Here is a 22698-nt window from a genome sequence, read left to right on the forward strand (position 1 = left end):
GCCAATAGCACCTTTTCAACTATTGATCTCTTCCCCCAGTCTTGTTTCACTGCATTGTTCAGTAGAAGATGATCTTCATGACAGTGACCACTTTCCAGTGATCCTGTCCTCTTTTTTTTTTTTTTTTTTTTTTTTTTTGCCACTGCCAGTTTCTTGCCACTGCCAGATTGAATGACTACTATACTGTGTTTTTTTGCAGAACCAATATGCCTCTGCTGTTACCTTTTGCCCCCTCTCTATCATTGTGTTGATGAGGGTGTACAAGATGTCTCCAACTTGATCACCCACATCATTGGAACTCCTATTCCCCTTTCTGCAGATCTCCTGCATTGCCAGCCAGTGCTCTGGTAGACCAGAAGAGATTGCAGTAGCTGTTCAGGATCACCAAACAGCCCTGCATTGTTTCAAGCTACATCCTTCATAGACCTTATCACCTTTAAGTGACTTCATGCTAAGGCTCATTATTTAATTAAACACAGTAAGAAGGAATGCTGTGAGAGCTACATCTTCTTCCTGTGAACATATGCCTCTTCATCCCAGGTGAGGGCCTAGTTGCATAGTCTTCTGGGCTGCCAACAATCAGCCACTGTTCCAGGTCTTGCCCTTCAGGGTGGTCTTTATACCAAAGTATTGGTTCCTGCTGAACACCTTGTGACCCACTTTGTGGCAGCATCAGTGTTCTCTTATTATCCAGGTACCTTTGTAATGCAGAAATGCCAAGTAGAAGGCATCCCCCTATTTTTTACCCAACACCAAGTAGAATCATATAACGAACTTTTCACCGACTGGGAACTACATTGGGCTCTTTCCTCTTCTCATGGTGCAACCCCCGGCTCTGATTCTATTCATATTTATATGATTCAGTACCTGAATATTACTCAGTGGCTTCATCTCCTCCATGGTCTTCAACTGTATTTGGCTCAACGGTGTCTTCCCTTGTCAGTGGTGAGATAGCATCGTTGTCTGTATTCTTAAGCCAGGCAAAAACCCAACATCTCTCTTGACAGCTGCTGACCGATTTGCCTCACTAATGTGGTTTGCAGATTGCTTGTAAGGATGGTTACCTGCAGATTATAATGAGCATTTAGCCTTCCTACCAGTGTAATTCGTGGGAGAGAGACTCCACAACCAACACTTCTGACCAGTTGGAAACAGCAATCCAACAGGCTGACCAGTTGGAAACAACAATCCAACAGGCATTTTCTAAATGTCAACACCTCAGTGCAGTCGTTTTTGACTGATATAAGGCATACAACAGTGCTTGGTGCCGTCACAGTTTACTTACCCCATGACTGGGGATTTTGAGGCTCCCTTCTGATTTATATTAATCATTGTCTATCCCATCGATTGTTCTAGAATGGTGTTGGCACTTCACTCAGCTCTCCACAAGTCCAAAAGAGTGGCATCCTACTGGGGTTTCTCCTGAGCATCACACTCTTCCTCATCACCATCAATGGGCTAGTGACCTCTGTCCAGCTGCTGCTCACCCCTCTACCATATGTCAGTGACAGTTGTAGTTGGTACAGGTCCCAGTCAGTAGCCTCAGCTGAACACCAGCTCCATGGCACCATCTGATGGGGCCTTTGTGTGGACCCCTTCCCATGTTTTCCAGTTCTCTCCTGCAAAAATGCAGGTCATGCATTTCTGTCATAGTCCATCCTGACCCAGAAATCTACTTGGGCACCCAGCACTTGGAAGTTGTTTCACAGTCCTGTTTTTTGGGTCTTCTTTTTGATAAAAAGCTGACTTGGCTGCCCCATATTAATCGGCTAAAGGCTAGTTGCATGCAGAAGCTTAACTGTATCTGCTTCCTTGCTGCGGGTCATGCATTTCTGTCATAATACCATAGTCCATTGTGACCCAGAACTCTACTTGGGCACCCAGCACTTGGAAGTTGTTTCATAGTCCTGTTTTTTGGGTCTTCTTTTTGACAAAAAGCTGACTTGGCTGCCCCATATTAATCAGCTAAAGGCTAGTTGCATGCAGAAGTATAAATGTCTCTCTCTTCCCTGCCCACACCTCCTGGGGTGTGGATCATGCTACTCTTCTCTGTATTTACCAAGTCCTGGCCTCATCCTGAATGTACAATGTTTGCCAGGTTAATGGTTTGGCGGTGCTTTTGGCTTTGAAATTGTTAGACCCAATCCATCATCATGGAGTTTGTCTGGCCACTGGTGCCTTGTGGACTAGGCCCATAGACAGTCTCCTTGCCGAAACAGGGATCTTACCTCTTCAGTTCAGATGGTACCATTTCTTGGTCTCCTTTGCAGTCGCCATTTGATATTTCCCTGATCATTCGATGTGTCCCATTCTTCTTGTGTACAAGGGGCATTGACCTCCTGATACCTGACCTTAGGTGGGATTACCAGTTGGAATGTGCCTTGCAGCCCTCTGCCAGGATCTTCACCTCTCCTCCCTGGAATGTGCTCCCCTGCTTTTTCATTCCCCCCCCCCCCCCCCCTCAACCGGCCGCTGGTGGCCGAGCTGTTCTAGGCACTTCAGTCTGGAACCGCGCGACCTGCCTCGGGCATGGATGTGTGTGATATCCTTAGGTTAGTTAGGTTTAAGTAGTTCTAAGTTCTAGGGGACTGATGACCTCAGATGTTAAGTCCCATAGTGCTCAGAGCCATTTGAACTATTTGAACCCCCCCCCCCCCCCCTCACCCCAGCCCCCTCACCCAAGCCACAACTTAGGAGACTGATGACCTCTGAATTTAAGTCACATAGTGCTCAGAGCCCCACAAATTAGGACCATGCCAGGTGTGGATTTGCAGGTGCTAATAAGACCTCTACTTACTCAGAAATGGAATGATATCTGATTTCCTACTGCCCCCTCTGATAAACTCTGCATTATTGGGGAGCCTGCTGTTGAATGGCACTCTTCTATCTACTCCTCCCAGAAGGAATCGACTACACTATGTCACCTTTGCATTGGTCATACCAGGCTAACCCATAGTCTTATTTTACACATTGTCGCCGTGCAACCTTACAGACAGTAGCTCACTGGTGGAATGCCCCCTTCTTCTGGCCCTCCAAGCCAAGCATGGCCTTCCAGATTATCTGCCTCGAGTATTGGTGGACAATTCACAGTTTCATGGTTGGTTGAACTGGTTCTCTGTTTTCTCTGTGATCGTGGTTTTTATTTTCATATACAGGGAGAGTCACTAACTATTTCCACCAAGAATAACTCCGAAAGTATGATAGGAACTGGAAAGTTTGCGGGACAAAAGTTGCATGGGACAATGTGGGTCATAATATGACGTTGGTTTTTTGTTGCTAGGTGGGGTCGGTTCAGAGATATGAAGGTCAACTTTGTTTTTTTTTAAAATGGCATGCTATAGTGTGGTACTTATTTTCTGATAGCGGCTATCGAGACAAATCCAGTGATGTGTAACAATAAGGTCTTTGAAGGTCAACAAAGGTCTCAAAGGTGGCATGAACCTCCATTTACAGAAGGTGTTCGAAGTATGACCATTGGTATCAATGCAGTGCTGCAATGTTCTTATCATGCATTGAGTGGTAATCCTTATCACCTCAGCACTTATTGAAACATGTGCTCTGACAATTTTCTTTTGCATATCTTCAGGTGTAGTTGGAACATCTTTATAAATAATGTCTTTTGCAAATCCCCACAAGGAAAAAATCTAAATACGTTAAGTTTGGTGAACGAGCCGGTCATGACATATCTCCTCCGCGTCCAATCCAGTGATTTGGGAATTGTGTCTGCAACTTATTTCTAGCCATCAGTGAAAAATGTGCCGGACACCCATCATGTTGATACCACATTCTGTTCCTTGTTCCTAAAGGTATTTCTTCCAGTAACAGACGTAATGTTTCTTGCAGGAATGTGGTGTACTTCCAATTATTAAGATTTCCTTCGATGAAATAGTGGCCTATAATTCTGTGCTTCAGAATCCCACACCATACATTCACGGACCACAGTTTTCGGTGTGCAACTTGCCGCAGCCAACATAGATTTTCAGTAGCCCAATAAAGCATGTTATGCAAATTAACATTTATATGGTTCATGAATGTAGCCTCATCAGTAAATAAAATCAAATTAATAAATGTGTCATCCCTCTGAATCTGAAGTTGAGCCAATCGCCAGAATTCAATGTGATGCATACAATCTGTACCAGTTAATTCTTTGTGGAGACTGATATGGTAAGGATGATATTTATGGTGATGCAGAACACAAACAACACTACTCTGGCTCGTGCCAGATTCCCTTGCAATGTGATGCGAACTAAAACAAGGATCTCGAACCACAGCGGCACGAGTAACATCTGTTTCCTCATTAGTAACTTTCCTTTGCTGGGTATGTTTCTGATGCGTTAAAGATCCAGTTGTTCTCAATTTATCATACACATATTTAAATGTACAACATGTAGGGTGAGAATATTGAGGATATATTTCAGTGTGTAAGTCTCTAGCTCTCACTGAATTTCATTGGCATTCTCCGTAAATGAGAAGCATATCGCCTTGTTCTTCAAAGGAATACATCACTCACATTCACTTGATTTGATGATACTAGTCTTACTGATCCTATTAGTGTTGTATTGTGAAACCATTGAATGGTGTTTACGTGTCAATGGCACATTAGATAGATACACCGTATTTGTTGAATATTTGCTATTTGCATGATGTACGAGAGAGAATTGTCAGAGCATGTGCTTCAATAAGTGCCAAAGTGATAAGGAATACCACTCAATGCGTGATAAGAACATTGCAGCTCTGCATTGATGCCAATGGTCATCACTTTGAGCACCTTCTATAAATGGACATTCATGCCACCTTTGTGACCTTTGTTGACCTTCAAAGACCTTACTGTTACACATCATTAGATTTCTCTTTATAGCCGATATCAGAAAATAAGTACCAAACTATAGCATCCCATTTTAAAAAAACAAAGTTGACCTTCATATCTCTGACGTGCTACCAGCTAGCAACAAAAAACCATCATATTATGGCCCCCATTGTCCCATGCGACATTTGTCCCACAAACTTTTCTGCTACTATCACACTTTTCCAGTTATTCTAGGTAGCAATAGTTAGTGACTCACCCTGTATATGGTTTTAAAATATCTTTGTGGCTGAGGTGGGCTGGCCGGGGTGGCCGAGCGGTTATAGGCACTACAGTCTGGAACTGCGTGACTGCTACGGTTGCAGGTTTGAATCCTGCCTCAGACATGGATGTATGTGATGTCCTTAGGTTAATTAGGTTTAAGTAGTTCTAAGTTCCAGGGGACTGATGACCTCAGAAGTTAAGTCCCATAGTGCTCAGAGCCATTTGAGCCATTTGGCTGAGGTGGGGAGGGGTGGGTGAACTGGGTTTGGGTCATCTCCCATTGCATACTGGGTCTGGAGAACCAGTGACCCTACCCCCTTTGATGAGCACACTCTTTCATCCCTCTCTTACTCTATTTTAATTGCTTTTTGGTGTGGTTTGTCTCCTTTTCTGTTGCACCCTATTTCCTGTTTTAGCGGTAACACTCTGATGAGTAGTGGGTGCTCTTTAATGCCTTTACTACTCATGCAGAGGCTTGGGATGGTAGTAGATGTCAATATATGCTCATGAGCAAATGTATTGACATCTGCCTTGTAGTCTGCAGCACTTTCTTTAGCTCTCATAATCATGGTGAGGTATTGTGGAATGGTCTAAACAAGACACACAAAGTGCTGCAAAACTAGCCTGATGCATGAACATTCTACCAGTGCCTATAGTTCTTGGATATTGATCAGATCTTGTACCAAGGAGGACACTTCTCAGTCTATGACTTCCCAAATATGCTCAATGGAATTAGATTAGGTGACCTGTGTAGCCATAAATACAAGTCACCTGTGCAGTTTTGTGGACAAACAAGCCAATGCCCATGAATTGACAGTAGGTTTCTGTATTGTTTGCCAGTGAGAATGAGTGTATCAGGGACCCCATTTCATCTGTGTAAATGTCCTGTAAATGGGAATACCTCCACCACCTTACTGAGCAGTGTAAGGTCAACAGACATGATATATCATGTGGTTTTAATAGACTCATACCTTTCTGTCAGTGTGTGATTGGATTAGTCAGCCAAGAAATCTTTTTTCTATTCTTTGAGCATCCACAGTCATTGCTCTTGTACCCATGCTATTCTTTGTACCCTGTAATATTTGGTGAGCAGAATTAAATGCATGGAATTGTGGCTTTTGTTTCTCATAACAGGGAGTTGGTTCAGGGTAGTATTTCTGTTAACAGATTGTTGGTATCCAGCTTGAATTTGTGAGTATTATTTTTTTGTGGCCCATCTATCTGTTGTTACAATAAGAAGTACTCAATAATAAGACCTGTCATCAATATTTTGTTACCCATGGTGTGTTTGGCAATGGCTTTTTCACTGAATCAACTTACTCACATTAAACTCTTGCCATCATATGTACACTGTTTGGTCACATTAATGTGACCACCTGTCAGAAGCCTGAATAGCCATCTTTTACAGTGTGACATGTGAAGAAAGAGAGACAGTGAGGTTCTGGAGGGTACCGACTGGGATGTGGAGCCATTCTGTCTCAAGTGCCATGGCCAACTTCACTAGGTTTCTCATTTGAGGATCCATGGCACAAACAGCCTTAGATTAGATTATATTAATACTAGTTCCATGGATCATGAATACGATATTTCGTAATGATGTGGAACAAGTCAAATTTATCAAGATGGTCCCACAAATTTTTGATTGGGTTTAAATCTGTGAAGTTTGATGGCCAGGAGAGTATGATAAGCTCATCCTGGCATTCTTTGAACCATGCATATACACTACATTGCAGTGTCCTGCTGGTAGATGCCATTGTGCTGAGGCAAACAAACTGCATGTAGGATTGGACATGATCCCAAAGGATAAACGCTTACTTACGTTGGTCCATTGTGCCCACCAGAATGATGAGATCACACAGGGAATGCCGCAAAAATATTCCACACTCCATAATGTTCCATCCTGGTTGCAGGGTGTTCGCTTTCACACATTCTGTGCCATACACACAAACAGCCATTTGTCTGATGAAGCACAAAACACGATTCATTTGAAAAGGCCACCTGTCACTACTCAGTGAATGTCAAGTTGTGATACTGGAGTGCAAATTCCAGTCTTCATCACCAATGAACAGCAGTCAACATGGGCGCATGAGCGTGGTGCCTGCTGCGAAGGTCCATATGCAGCAATGTTTGCTGAATGGTTATTAAGGAGACACTGTTGGTCGCCTCTTGGTTCATCTGGACAGTCAGATGCTTAGCAGTTGCACATCTATTCACCTGTACACACCTACATGGCCATAATTCATCCCTGTAATTGATAGCCTCTGGTGCACCACAGTTGCCTTGGCACTAGTTTTAGATAGCACCATTTTGCCATGCAGGATATATTTTAACCATGACAGCATGCAGACAGTTTAAAAACTTAGCCATTTTGGAAATGCTTTCATCCTTGTCTCGAAAGCCAGTGATCATGCCCTTTTGTGTGTCAGATAAATCAGTCCATTTGCGCATTACAACAATGACTGCTCTGTTTTCTGCATCCCCCAACATGCTTTATATACACTCCACTGCTAGTGCTGCCACCTGCCATCTGTGAGTGGTCATTACATGTTGACATCAAGCATAGGAGTGGAAAAATTAATGTGACTGGACCATATATGTTGTGCTTGTATTTCCAGGCTCACTAGCTTCCACAGTATGAACCATATATTTAATAAAAATTGCAATCATGAACATATGACTTTGTACTACTATGGTTGTAAAGGTAAGTACTTAACTACATAAATGATTATAGCACTGAATCAGGTGATTATAATTAAACTTTCCCATACTTAACACATTATAACGTTAAACTAATTACTGTACGAGTACCAAACTCTTAGCGTTAATGTCCTGAGTATGGGGTGCATGATTTCCATGCATCACAGTGCCACCATCCAGTTCCAACTATGGCCACCAGGTGCCATAATCAGCCATTGTGATTCATAGTCTCACACACCTGACCAGTCACTGTGTGCTTGTTGACATGACATCATGAGCTCAGACAAAAGCAGCAGGGCATTATTGGTGAAGCTCTATTACCAAAACAACAGTAATGCTGCAGCTGCACTTCAAGAATATCACCTACTGAGAGGATTACGGAAGTGTCGTCTTTCTCCACCTGCAGTGGGGAGCATGATGAAGAAGTTCAAATGAACTGGAGAACTGGTCATTGCTCTGGAAAGAGGCCAATGACCAGTTGCACCACAGGTGGTTCATGAAATTGCTGTTGCCATGGCAGATAATTCTGCATGCAATTCCCGATCGTCAGGCAATGCGCGTGCTGTGTCATGGCAGTTAAACATCCCATGGTCCACTTTATGGAAGGTGCTTCAAACCATTCTCAATTGGTATCCGTGCAAGGTCCATATTGTACTGCAGCTTGCAGGATGCACAAGAACATGTTGACTTCGCTCTTCACTTTCTTGTGAGAATTGAAGTTGATGAGGGCTGGCATGGACCATTCTATGGACAGACAAAGCTCATTTTTCTCTGATGGGTGAGGTGAACACACACAACTGCCGAGTGTGGGGATCTTCACCTCCAGTCACTGTGCATCATGTTCCTCTGTCTGGTGAATGTGTCACCATTTGGTGTGGCTTCACGGCTATGTTCTGTTCATCATTGGCCCATTCTTTTTTAAAGAGGTTTGCACTCAAGGATCAAAGATGTGCACTGTGACTGGCCAGTGTTACTGCTATATGCTTTGCTGGCATGTCATACCCGCCGTGCAGGAGAGAGACACATTGAAATCAACAGTTTTCATGCAAGATGGGGCCCCACCACACATCATTCATAAAGTTCACTTGCTTCTCCGAAACACACTTGGAAACAATCAGATTATCAGTCAATCTATTCCTGTACGATCACCTGATTTCACTCTGTGATTTCTTGTTGTGGGGCACAGCATATCAAGAGAGGTAGCCAGCATACATATGAACATGCTTCATTCTACTGTGCAGAATGCAATCCTGTACTTTCAGACTCTTCTCAATACTGATGGGTGCCATATTGAGCCCCTTTTGTAGCAATAATGGTACCGATATGTAATGGTATTATGTACCATAGCAGCACATTAAAAGTGTTTCAACTGAATTCATTCTGCATTATCTCTCTTCCCCATGTCATTGACATTTATGCTACCGAGTTTGGTATTCATACGGTAATTAGTTTCCGTGTTAGACCATGTTAAATATTGAAAGTATAATTACAACCATCCAGTATTTGACATTTCCTTCAGAAAATTGTATTCTCTTAAAGTATATTACATTCAAGTGTGCCAGATGATGACAATAATTCAAAATTAGTTGCAGCAAAATAAAGTTTTATTTTGGTCGCATAATAAAAAATATTCCTCCTTTCTGTTGTCATCATTAAAAACATAATAATGACCTACATTACACTCACTCAGTGTGTACACCTTTTCAAAATACCTACACCTAAGAAAGAAAATGGAAATTTTGCAAAGTGAATAAGGAAACTCTTTCAAATTTAAGCATCTGAACATGTAGAGGAATTCCCAGTTAACAGTACTTTGCAGTATTTCAATTAATAGTGAAAGTATTGATCTTAACTTATAAGGAAATATTGTAATGCAACTTGTATTAAGGAGTTAAACTGCTTTTTATTGTTTCAGCTACTTCAGTCTTTAGAGACATCTCATGCAGTTTCCATATGTGAAGATGTACTGCCTCATTTGAAAACCATTGTTGGTTTGAAGTTTGTACTGGAATTCTTGATGGAATGTGACCTACCTAAAGATACGGAATATGAGTATAAATTGATGCTCTTGAGTACTGACATGCTGGGAGCACTTTCTGCAGCAGAGTGTTCAGCACTCTGGGGCCTTGTTGGACACCCTCATTTGATTGTAGAACAGTTGTTGATGAATACACAGTTGGGGGCTTTGGAAAGAGCTATGGTTGCTGCAAAACCTGGTCTCTCTTCCATTCCACCTTCATTACCTGCATCAGAGCCATCAATTGATAAGTTGTTGCGAAGGTATCCACTGAATGTATTTAAATTATTACCTTGTGTTTTCATCGTCCTTTAATAATAATAACAACAATAGCAGCAACAACAATAATAAAAATGACCTATTAGCAAATCATTTATTCAACTTCCAGTTAAGAGCTGATACAAGTAGCAACATTTCCAGATGGTCACCAGTATGCCTAGAATAATTAAATTCTTGCATAAATAGCTCAAGAGGAGCCTGTGAATTAAGCTCCAGATCTCACACTTAGAATTTTACTTTTATGTTGGCATGAATTATAATGATGCAGTGAATGTTGTAATATCTTTAGTGGCACTGTTCCTAGTTATAAATTATCTTACTTATGTATACAGTGTCTACTTAAGTATAGGTAATGAATCTCCTGTATGTTTGGTTCTCTTTTTTTCAGCTGCTCGTATAAAGAATTGATTGATTCTGGTGGCTGTTGATTTATCTATTTGTGTTGCTGATCTTGTTGGAGAGGGAACACATTTTTACCACTTTTTTGTTATTTAACTATTTAATAATGCTACAGACTGTTCTGTTTTAAAATATTTTTCATGTGAATAATATTTGTTATTTTGATAACAGAGTTCAAGATTTCTAAGTACTGTTAGTAATTTCATTGGTTAGTAGTTTAATAAGGAATGTTTCTCCATGACAAAATATTTTGCAGCCAGATATGTATTCCCATCTCCAGTTTTGTATCCAACTCTATCCTTACATTTTCAAAAAAAAAAAAAAAAAAAAAAAAAAAACCCGAAAAGCCTCATTACAAATTGTTGTAAGCCATTAGAATATTTGGAACAAAAAAATTCTTTCATGCTGTGTCTGCTTGATAAACCCATTCCAGTGATCTGTCTTATATATGAGAATAGGATGGACATCCATGTCTTACTTATAAATTACCTTCAGCAGTAGAAGAGAGGGACAGTTTGGGTAAGGTTAAAAAGAAAAGGCAGGCCATGCAGACCACAGTGTGAGAGAGACCCACCTGAAATGAGGAGAAGGATAAACAAAGAGTTCAAAGTATCCCTTTTCCTCCACCTTCATCCCCCTCCCCCATCCACACTCCCTGACCTAGCCTGCTTGATAAAGGAACTGTTAGTTCTGAAAGCTAGGTAGTGTGTCAGATTTACTTTCATATGTCTGTCAACAGAGCTACATATTTCACCTCTCATATAGGTACTGGCCTGCAATTCTGTCTCTTAATTTGTTTTCTCAGTTGAATTTTCCTGTGATACACTTTTCCTATAAATTATCTGTTATATTTATGACAGAGTCATTATTTATGGATATGTTATACAGTTTTTTGTCATTACTGCATACACTTACTTGATCAGCATGTTTTATTCTCACCATTTTGACACTGAATTCAAACATATTATTTATTATAAACTTTTTAGGTATTAGCTTGAAACTGACTAAAATATTTAGCATAAAATTTCCAATTCTTCAACATTAAGATATAATGGAGTGAGGGAAGCAATCTTCATAGATGAGAATAGTAAAATCTGTCAGTCCTCAACACTATGTACCACTGACATTTGTACTGCAGTGAAGACGTTACACTGATTATGACACCTGATAAAAATAAAATCCTTATCAACTGGAACTATGGATTATGTTTACAATACTTTAGAAGCTGTAGCAATATTAGAACTTATATACCCTGACTTTTAACATAAGAATCTGTTATCCCAACCAATTATATGAGAACTTACATCATAATATGGAATGTGAACCACAGAGCAACTAAATTTTGTCAGAATATTTATTCCAGATATTTGGAACGCATCACATTGCAATGTTTAATGTTGTAGTTCAGTAAAAACCACTATTTGCTATGCTGTTTATGGTGACTGGAGCAACAACTGTCTGTCACTGTCAAATATTTACTGATATTTCTTCACACTAATCATGTGTCACAAAATCACAGTCAAAATTATAATTACAACAGATTTTATATAAAAGATGATAGTTATGAATAATGTGTTTTACAAAATTTATGTGATCTTTCATTTTTTAATATAAATGTATAACATATTTATCAAAAATACTGCAGCCTAGTTGAATTCATGTTTTAATAGTATTTTAATTTCTATTGTCGCAGGTATGCCTCAAAAGCACTTGACACAAGAGTTGGAAATGCTGCTAGACTTAACACACTAGGTGTTCCTGTAGAGGACAGATTACTGGTTTCATTGGCTTCCATCTCCAGCCAGAGTGAAGAGTTTGTGGTGCCTGACAGAGTGCCAAAGAAAAGTGAATGGGTTCCAGATGATGAGGTATTATTTCTTGAAACCAAATATTCATTTCATAGTAATTTTTTAATTCTCACTGTTTCAGGAAAAATGGTAAATATTTATGACTAGCAGTTGCAGTTCTGTTGTGAATAAAATAAGATTCTGTTTCAAGCTAACTATTTGGTGTAACATAAGTAAACATAAACACCACTCATGGATTAGGCCTTAGGCCTGTTCTGACTGACCAACTGCTGCCTACAAGACAGAATGAGGAGCAGTCTTTGAAAGTGGGCCATCTGATCACCATATCGCTAATCCTTCCAGTTGTTACTGTTAGTAAGTGACTCCTGATAGTACCACTGCTTCTTTATTCAAGCAGCTCCTCATTTGGCCTCAGAAGGCTGAGTGGACCCTGTTCCTGACTTCCATACCTCAGAAAAAAGTCTGAGGAAGTGGCAGGAATCAAACCTGGAACCTTCTATACCACAGGCAGCGATATTAACCACTTAGCTATGGAGAAGGTCTTGGTGTAAATCTTTACACATCCCAAATATGCTGATGTGGTCTTGTTCTATACAGGGTGTTACAAAAAGGTACAGCCAAACTTTCAGGAAACATTCCTCACACACAAAGAAAGAAAATATGTTATGTGGACATGTGTCTGGAAACGCTTACTTACCATGTTAGAGCTCATTTTATTACTTCTCTTCGAATCACATTAATCATGGAATGGAAACACACAGCAACAGAACATACCTGCGTGAATTCAAACACTTTGTTACAGGAAATGTTCAAAATGTCCTCCGTTAGCGAGGGTACATGCATCCACCCTCTGCCGCATGGAATCCCTGATGCGCTGATGCAGCCCTGGAGAATGGCATATTGTATCACAGCCATCCACAATATGAGCACGAAGAGTCTCTACATTTGGTACCGGGGTTGCATAGACAAGAGCTTTCAAATGCCCCCATAAATGAAAGTCAAGAGGGTTGAGGTCAGGAGAGCGTGGAGGGCATGGAATTGGTCTGCCTTTACCAATCCATCGGTCACCGAATCTGTTGTTGAGAAGCGTACGAACACTTCTACTGAAATGTGCAGGAGCTCCATCGTGCATGAACCACATGTTGTGTCATACTTGTAAAGGCACATGTTCTAGCAGCACAGGTAGAGTATCCCGTATGAAATCATAGTAACGTGCTCCATTGAGCGTAGGTGGAAGAACATGGGGCCCAATCAAGACATCACCAACAATGCCTGCCCAAACGTTCACCGAAAATCTGTGTTGATGACGTGACTGCACAATTGGGTGCGGATTCTCGTCAGCCCACACATGTTGATTGTGAAAATTTACAATTTGATCACGTTGGAATGAAGCCTCATCCGTAAAGAGAACATTTGCACTGAAATGATGATTGACACATTGTTGGATGAACCATTCGCAGAAGTGTACCCGTGGAGGCCAATCAGCTGCTGATAGTGCCTGCATACGCTGTACATGGTACGGGAACAACTGGTTCTCCCGTAGCACTCTCCATACAGTGACGTGGTCAACGTTACCTTGTACAGCAGCAACTTCTGTGATGCTGACATTAGGGTTATCGTCAACTGCACGAAAAATTGCCTCGTCCATTGCAGGTGTCCTCGTCGTTCTAGGTCTTCCCCAGTCACGAGTCATAGGCTGGAATGTTCCGTGCTCCCTAAGACGCTGATCAATTGCTTCGAACGTCTTCCTGTCGGGACACCTTCGTTTTGGCAATCTATCTTGATACAAACATACCGCGCCACGGCTATTGCCCCGTGCTAATCCATACATCAAATGGGCATCTGCCAACTCTGCATTTGTAAACATTGCACTGACTGCAAAACCACGTTCGTGTGAACACTAACCTGTTGATGGTACGTACTGGTGTGCTTGATGCTAGTACTGCAGAGCAATGAGTCGCATGTCAACACAAGCACCGAAGTCAACATTACCTTCCTTCAATTGGGTCAACTGGCGGTGAATCGAGGACGTACAGTACATACTGACAAAACTAAAATGAGCTCTAACATGGAAATTAAGCGTTTCCGGACACATGTCCACATAATATCTTTTCTTTATTTGTGTGTGATGAATGTTTCCTGAAAGTTTGGCCATACCTTTTTGTAACACCCTGTATATGTTAAAGAATGTACACACTTGGAATGTTAACAGTAGACCTCACTGTGATGCAGAATATCTCTCTTGCAATGTCTCCCACTGGAGTTGGCTGAGCATCTCCATTATCCTATCATGCTTTGTAAAAGAACCTGTAATGAAATGCACTACTCTTCTTTGGATCTTCTCTGTTTCCTATATCAAATGTGTCTGATGTGGATCCCAGTCTTATGAGCAATATTCAAGTATTGGTCAAACGAGTGTTTTGTAAACTACTTCCTCTGTTGATGGACTACATTTCCTGAGGATTCTTCCAGTGAATCTCAGTCTGGCATCTGCCTTACTCATGATTAATAGTATGTACTTGTCCCACTTGAAATTGCTCTATACATGTACTTGTAGCTATTTTATGGAAGTAACTGCTTCCAGTGATAGTTCTACAATTATGAAATCATACAATAAAGAATCTCTCTGTCTATGTACTCCCAGCACATGTTTATTTATGTTGAGGGTCAATTGCCTGCACCAAGCAGTGCTCTGCAGGTCTTTCTGCATTTCGTTACAATTTTCTAGTGTTGCAACTCATCAGTAATACAACAGTATCATCTGCAAAAAGCCACACAGAACTTCTGATGTTATCTACTAGGTCTTTTATATATATTGTGAAAAGTAATGGTCCTGTTCGGCATGCCAAAAATTACTTTTATGTCTGAAGACTTCTCTCCATTGAGAATGACCTGCAGTGTTCTGTTTGCTAGAAACTCTTCAGTCCAGTCACACAAATGGTCTGATATTTTGTATTTTCATATTTTGTCCATTAGGTTGCAGTGCAGAACTGTATTGAATACCTTCTGGAAGTCAAGGAACATGATATCTACCTGGACGACTGTATCTATTGCTTTCTGGATGTAGTGTATGAAAAGTGCTGATGACCTCAGTGTTGAGTGCCCGTAAGCTCCAAGCACACATGCATATGACCCCCCCCCCCCCCCCACCCTCCCACCCCCCACCCCACCTCTCCCCCACGCACACACACTTGTGTAGAGCAATCTGAGTTTCACATGGTCATTGTTTTTGAAACCCATGTTGCTTCTTACAGAGGAATTTTACAGGTTCCAGAAATTTTATTTTACAATCATTCTGTGCTGTGTGAGGGAGAGTTTCCAAGTGACTGCTGAAAATCAGCTTAGAACAGTAACAACAGATCAAACTTCTTTCAGTTGTTGTTGTCAGTAATGGTTACAACAGTACAACATACTTCCAAAAATGTTGCCATTTCTCACAATTTTGAAATACCCTTTTGGCCTGAAATTTTACTGCACATATAACCTTTGTACAACAGGTACCGTATAATCCGTATAATGCTCTTCAATCAGAACTGGTCGCACATTAATGAGTAACTTAAACAGCAGCTTATTATGTTAAATTATGTCCTTTCTTAAATTTTATCAAAGCTGTAGAACACTATCAACAGAACACATTTTGCAATAAAACAGTTTCTCAAATCAGTCCCACCGAGTGAGGTGGCGCAGTCTGTTAGCACACTGGACTCACATTTGGGAGGACGATGGTTCAGCCTGCGTCCGGCCATCCTGATTTAGGTTTTCCGTGATTTCCCTACATCACTCCAGGCAAATGCCGGGATGGTTCCTTTGAAAGGGCATGGCTGACTTCCTTCCCCGTCCTTCCATAATCCAATGACACCGATGACCTCGCTGTCTGGTCTCCTCCCCGACAACAACCCAACCCCAAATCAGTCCATATTATTATGAATAAAATAACTAAATGTGCCATGATGTTCATAATTTTGCAAGTCAACGTTACGAGCGTACTTACCAGAAAGTACATAGGGTTGATTAAATTCCAGATATTCATTTCATTTTGTTTTGCGAGAGATCTTTTGATAAGATTCTGCTATGGTAGTCTTTGAAAGCTTCACACAGTGCACTCCTGACAGGCATAAGTGTTTCATTCAGCATCTCTCTATAATCCTATGCTTTGTTTTATACACATTATGCAGAAGTTGGTGTTTCCTTAGGAGTTTTTTTACTATGACTCTTTACCATGTAGGGTCTCTACCATTGTGAACTGTTCCACTATAGTCCAATTAAAATCTCTTGATGGTTGTCACTTCTCATGTTGGAGCCTGTTTCATCCAATCAGAGCACTCACCATCACTCCTGAACCATTCGCCATTGCTAAGCTGCCACAACAATTGGTCTTCACTTCTGCTCCATTGTGCAACTGTCTTTCTTGATGGATTTAGATCCTGAATCCTGGTTCTTGGCCTTTTATTTCATATTTCATCACACATGATAACCACACACACACACACACACACACACACACACACACACACACACACGTTAACAAAACATACACTTTTCAAACACAGCATTAACCAAACAGTACTGTATCCTTCCACACAAGATGCAATTTAGCACCATATCTACATTTATTATTATCACAGAGATCAGCTTACTTTAGAAAGCTTCACATAACATTGCATGAAGCCAAATTTTTGGAGGCTGCAATTCATCATTGCGACTGGGTCATCAAAGTCATAAAAATCATAACACTCACACACTGTGGTGGCATACTACAGTGGTTAGCATTTAAACCTGACTTGTTGAAGGTCATATGTTCAAATCTCATTGAATGCAATAAAATTTTGTGATTTCTAAGTCTAATCTTAAGAATTTAATTATTATTTTAATTCAGTTAATTGGTTTAATTGTATATTTTAAATTTTTAATACTTTGCCACTATATTTTCAACATCATATTGACTTTTTTTATTTGCTTGTGTTTTTCTTCCTATCATTCTGTTTTCATTTGGAATCTGCTTGTGTCACCTGTAATCTGCAACCAAGTGCCAGCCAGGACTGCTCATCAGGTGGTAACATAGCAGCTTGTGTGGCCACTGTGACACTAGTTTCAGCTTACCAATAACAGTGGGAAACTACATTTGCTTTTATCACTGAAACTGAAAATTTTCTGTCTTGAATTTGCTGGTAGCTTTAATCACCAAGAACAAAGCAATTGTGATTTTGGTTCTGGCACAGATTGGTGACTGTGCCATTTTCTTGGATACATTGCACATCACAAGGTTCTGGTTTGGTTAAAATATTGATTTAAATTCATGGCTACAAAATGCACCGTCTGCCACAGTTCAGTCATTGGTCACTTAAAATCAGCTGTCAACAGAGCATCTCACATTTCTGTCATACCTTGTGGTGGCCGGTTCTGGCATCGCTCCCCGTTACACATTAACAGCATTTGCGAAGTGATGCACAATGTTTGTGTATCACCTTTAACTGACCAGTAACCAACAGCTGATGCATTGCTTGGCAGTGGCAAGTAACAGACATCAGCTGTCAGGTAATTTTAATTGGGCTGTAGGTATATATCTAGCCAGCGTTTGGTCCACTAGTCCTTTAAACTTGAGCCACAATTCTTATACATGCTCCTATCATGAATTAGTTTTGAGGTCCTCTTTGAGATACATAATGAGTGCCTCATTATCTAATTACTGGACATATAAATCTTCATACTTGTTTTAGCTGCTCTTTCTACTTTAGTAATTTTTATATCTACACAGGCATGAAAACACATTGATACTGTCACTTTCAGTGCAAAATAGTACTAAACTGACTGACAATGGCTCGACTACAAGCCCAGTAGCTGAACCTGGGGACAGGGAATGAAATTCAAAGTGCAAGTCTATCTACAGTGGAGCAGTGAGTCCAAACACTGTGTAGAGATGAGCATGGAGCAAACACAGTGTGACCAGTGCGAGTGAAGTAGTACTAAGCACATGGAAAACAGATCACAGCCCAAGTTGAAAGCCAGGTCTGATTTAGTTTATGTCTGCATGAGAACTGCTGGGCCGGGCCTAATGCTTGGAGACGGTGGCACCGAGGGTCCAACATGTCATGGATGCAACTGATTGGAATGGCGGTTCAGTTTATCCTGACTGACATCCACCACAAATGAATGCTGACCTTTGTGGCCTAACACAAGACCTGGAAGCCAGTGTGCAACAGATCCAAAGGACCCCACAGCTGGCAGCCATGGAAACATTTTGCTGGACTCCACCCATTAAATGCCATTGCCCATTCTGTGACAAAAAAACTTGACAGTACATATAGTCACTGGAGGAGGCAGACATAGAGCTCTTCATCTGAATTTTAAGTGTTTGCATGAACCACTCCACTTCAGAGTTACAAGCTTGGTGAAACAGGACATTAGTCATACTGGATATCAATATTAACACAAAAATCTGTAAATTCCTATGACACAAACTGCCAGCCATTATCAGAGATGAGAATCTGGGGAGAGTTCTCAATAGCAAAAGTGAGTGACAACACATTAATAGTTGGTGTTGGTATCTTTGAGGACAATTTGTCCACATACAGGAAATTTGAGAATGCATTGACTGCCAATAACTACATGCTTCTCAAAAAAGTGCACCCTTTCTTAATGAATGGTATTCCGGACCTGGCCGAGGGGAATACTGACACAGAGATACATCCTGGTTCTGTGCACAGGCTGCACAAACCCACACAAGAATATCAATATCACAGTCAGATGGTAGCCAGTAGATATGATGCTGTGCCAAAGCCTTTGTATGGGATGTACCCCAGTGCAACTCGAGCAGCAACTTGAGTTTGCAAGGACACAGTGCTGAGGGATGATCACCTGACAGATTTGCTTTTCTGTGGTCAGCATGAGAAACCCCTGGATAATGTTGAGCTAATCGCATTGTAGAAAAAATTTGTACCACACCAAATCTGTTCCCAAACAAGTGTGCATGGGCCATACCGTGTGGATCGCTGAAATGATTTTCTGAAAAAGCTGGTCAGCAGCCATGGCAGCCGTGACTTCATGCACTATCAAAGGAAAATGTAGCAATGTTTGCTGCAAGGTATCATCCAATGCAAAAACTAGGGCCTCCTGTCAATCAAATTCTGGGTCATGTCCTGCTGGCTACTGCGATAGTGCACCTCCCTTAGCATGTTGGGGGATGGAGTGGTAATGAATCTCATAGCAATAATTACTGAAAAAGCAGTCTACCTCTGCAACATGTGGGCAGTCTGATTGGCAGCTTAGAGCAAGAAACAAATAAGGAAGCCAAGGGCTTGAATTCAGTAATGAGTACGGGCTTTGCTCGCTTTGCTCCATACGAGAGAGAGAGAGAGAGAGAGAGAGAGAGAGAGAGAGAGAGAGAGAGAGAGAGATTGAGAGATTGAGAGATTATAATGCTGAAAATGATAGCTAGTGTCTCCTTTCCCACCTGTGTGTAGTTATTTTGTGTCACAGAAAGCATCTTTGATGTCTATGTTAAGGACTGTTCAGTGTCATTTGGGTTCCTATGTGACAGAACTGCACCACTGACATACTGGTATGTGTTGGTGACCAGGATTAATGTTTTACCTGGCATAAGGGAAGACAAACAGAGAACAGAGCACGAACACTACTTGAGGGACTGAAAAGTCTGTTGACAGTCAGCAGACCACTTGAATTTGGTATCCTTGTGGCAAAGCCAGTTAAGAGAATGGCGGATGTGCACAGCCTTGAGAATGAACTTCATACGATCAGAAATATTGCCCACAAATCACTGGAGCTCCTTTAGGTTTTTGCATGTTGGCAGTTTGTTGATGGTTTTGATGTGCTCACCCATAGGGACAAGGCCATCTTTGCTAAGTACATGTCCTGAAAAATGCACATTTGGTGAGAAAACTATGTATCTAGCTTGCAATGTACGCCGTTCACCAGACAGCAGGTTTCATAAATGCTCCTCTTGCGAGGAGCCCATTGCCCAAATGTCATCAAGGTAGTATATACAACAGGGATTGTCCTGGATGAACTACTCCAAATATCATTCATTAATGCAGCCAAAATTAGAAAAAAGGCAAGTGATGAAACTGGTAGAGCCCAAATGAGGTATTGAGCTTTAAAAAATTCCAAGAAGTGGCATCCAACTGCAACTGCAGGTGTACATTGTACAATTTGATGTGTGATAATGTTCCACATTTTTATAATATGCATAAATGGGAAATTGCCCCCTCAATGGAACAACTACTTACTGTAACCACAAAACTTGACATAGCAGCCATTGCAACCAAAGAGCGTGCACAGATCTAAGTTAATTAGGCCCAACCCTGCTCCCATGTCTACCAGAAACTCAATTGATCACCCATCCATTATCAGTGTAAGCCGAATATGCTTGGATGATGATTGTGAGTCACCAGAGACAGCCTCCGAGTTGAGGGAAAACACCAGGGACCCCAACAACCATCCAGAGGCTCACTGACTGTCACAGACCTTTGGCAAACAGCTTACCTTGCAGCATACCTGATGCATGGCATCTACAGGCAGGTAAGCCCTTGGAATATGCACCAAATGATAGTCAGGACAGGACCTCTGACTTGCCTGTCGAATGGAAATAGGTGTGGAAGGTGAGTGGTGTCAAGAGTCCAAAAAATTCTGTGAACGGGGATTGTGACACTGTGAAGGACTCGAACCCATTGAGCCCAATGGGAGCAAAAGTAGAAAGCACCTTTGATGTTACTACACTCGAATCATCAATGGCGTCAACATATGGCAACTCTGTGGAAGGCAAGAGCACCTGGTTCACCCAAGGGGCCCCATGAACAATTTGCCATGCATGTATAACTATGCCATCTGCCGATTGTTGGACGGTTTGCTCTTTGCTGTAAGTTTATGTTATTCCACACTGCTGGACAATAACAAGGCAGCCTTATCAACAGGATTGATGATACACCTTACCTGCCAGTGCAGCAGAAACCAGTGCAGATAATTTGCCCACCTTTCTGTAGACTCATCAAAGCTGGCAAATGGCATCGGGAGCAGGGGAGAATAATGCTTCTCTGCAGACACCTGGCTCATCACTGGCATTGAGTGTGTATTGAGCCATTCAGCATTTAGTTTGAAAATTTCCTGCATCTGCACCTCCTTCAGCATTTGATGGTGCTCCTGGAGGCGCAACTGCTCGTGCCAGCATTGCAAAAATGCCAGGTCCACAGTGGCCACAGTTTAACGATACAAAAAAGAAAAGTAATTACTATTAAAAACTGTCTTGATCACGATTTATTTTATAAGGTGACCGGTTTCGACCACTACTGTGGTCATCTTCAGACCATTGAGTGGTCGAAACTGGTCAGCTTATAAAATAAATCGTGATCAAGACTGTTTTTAATAGTAATTATTTACAAGACATTGATCACTGCTGTTCCCGTAATGCATTCAAAAGTAAAAAAGAAAAGCATAACACATGCAAGTACGTCCTATGTTGCTGCTTTTGTATCTACATAGGTGTGACAGTGCCATGATACTGTCACTTCTGGCACAAAATATTACCACACTAGCTGACAGTGGTTTGACTACAAGCCAGGTAGCTGAACCCTAGAAAAGGGAATGAAAGTTGATGTATGAGTCAGTCTGTGGAGAGAACAGAGTGTGCAAACACTGTGTAGAGAAGAGCACATAGTATACATGACATGACCAAAGTGAGTGACAGAGTAATTAAACACACACAAAAAGAGCATGGTGTAAGCAAAGGCCAGGTCCAAGGTAGTTGATGTCCACATAAGAGCTGCCAGGCCAGGCCTGCTGCCACAGCTGGTAAGCTCCTCGGTCAGTAGCTGTGTCCATGCATCACCTCATGCATACCATCTGTGGCAGCATTCTGCACTTTTTCACTGCAATATGTGTGCCTCTTCATCTGCAACCATCTCAATATCCACTGGTGGGAATACTAATGTAACCAGTGTTGCTATGACTGCCTCATGGTCATTCATACCAGCTTGAATATGAACATCCTCAAAGAAGTCAAGTCTACCAGAGAACTCTCTCTGGCTCCCCACTCTCACACATTTAATATTTACCTTCACATCTCCTCACAATAGGCAGTTCCCTCTCATCCTGGGATCTGAGAGACCTGTCCTTCCTTTTTAACATTCCCAATGTATCGTTCTCTATACCCCATGGAAGGAAGTATTGTTTCTATAATCTGTGAAGTATTGTTTCTATAATCTATGATAATGTATATACTTTTATATGTGTATATCAGCAGTACTGACATTTCTTCTTGAGGCAAGTACTTGCTAACAGTTATTTACATAATTTTTTATTTATATGAAGTGCACAGATGGTTGGGCTGAATGTATATGGGTATTAATCGGCTGAAGGCTGTTGGGTAGGTCTTACTTTTATTTTTGTTTGGTTTTAGTGTCAATTCTAACCAATATCTC

General features: G+C 41.3%; 1 protein-coding gene across 1 annotated transcript in view; it reads left to right on the plus strand.

Moving 5' to 3' along the window:
- Positions 1 to 22698, plus strand: part of LOC124721170 (zinc finger FYVE domain-containing protein 26) — a 423927-nt gene that overhangs the window by 288662 nt on the left and 112567 nt on the right. The window contains exons 26-27 of the mRNA XM_047246006.1: positions 9681 to 10045; positions 12154 to 12328. Of these exons, the coding sequence (XP_047101962.1) occupies positions 9681 to 10045; positions 12154 to 12328 (540 nt within the window). The remainder of the gene's footprint in view (positions 1 to 9680; positions 10046 to 12153; positions 12329 to 22698) is intronic.

This window comes from Schistocerca piceifrons, chromosome X (genome assembly GCF_021461385.2).
Source record: "Schistocerca piceifrons isolate TAMUIC-IGC-003096 chromosome X, iqSchPice1.1, whole genome shotgun sequence".
In the NCBI taxonomy this organism is placed as follows: domain Eukaryota; kingdom Metazoa; phylum Arthropoda; class Insecta; order Orthoptera; family Acrididae; genus Schistocerca; species Schistocerca piceifrons.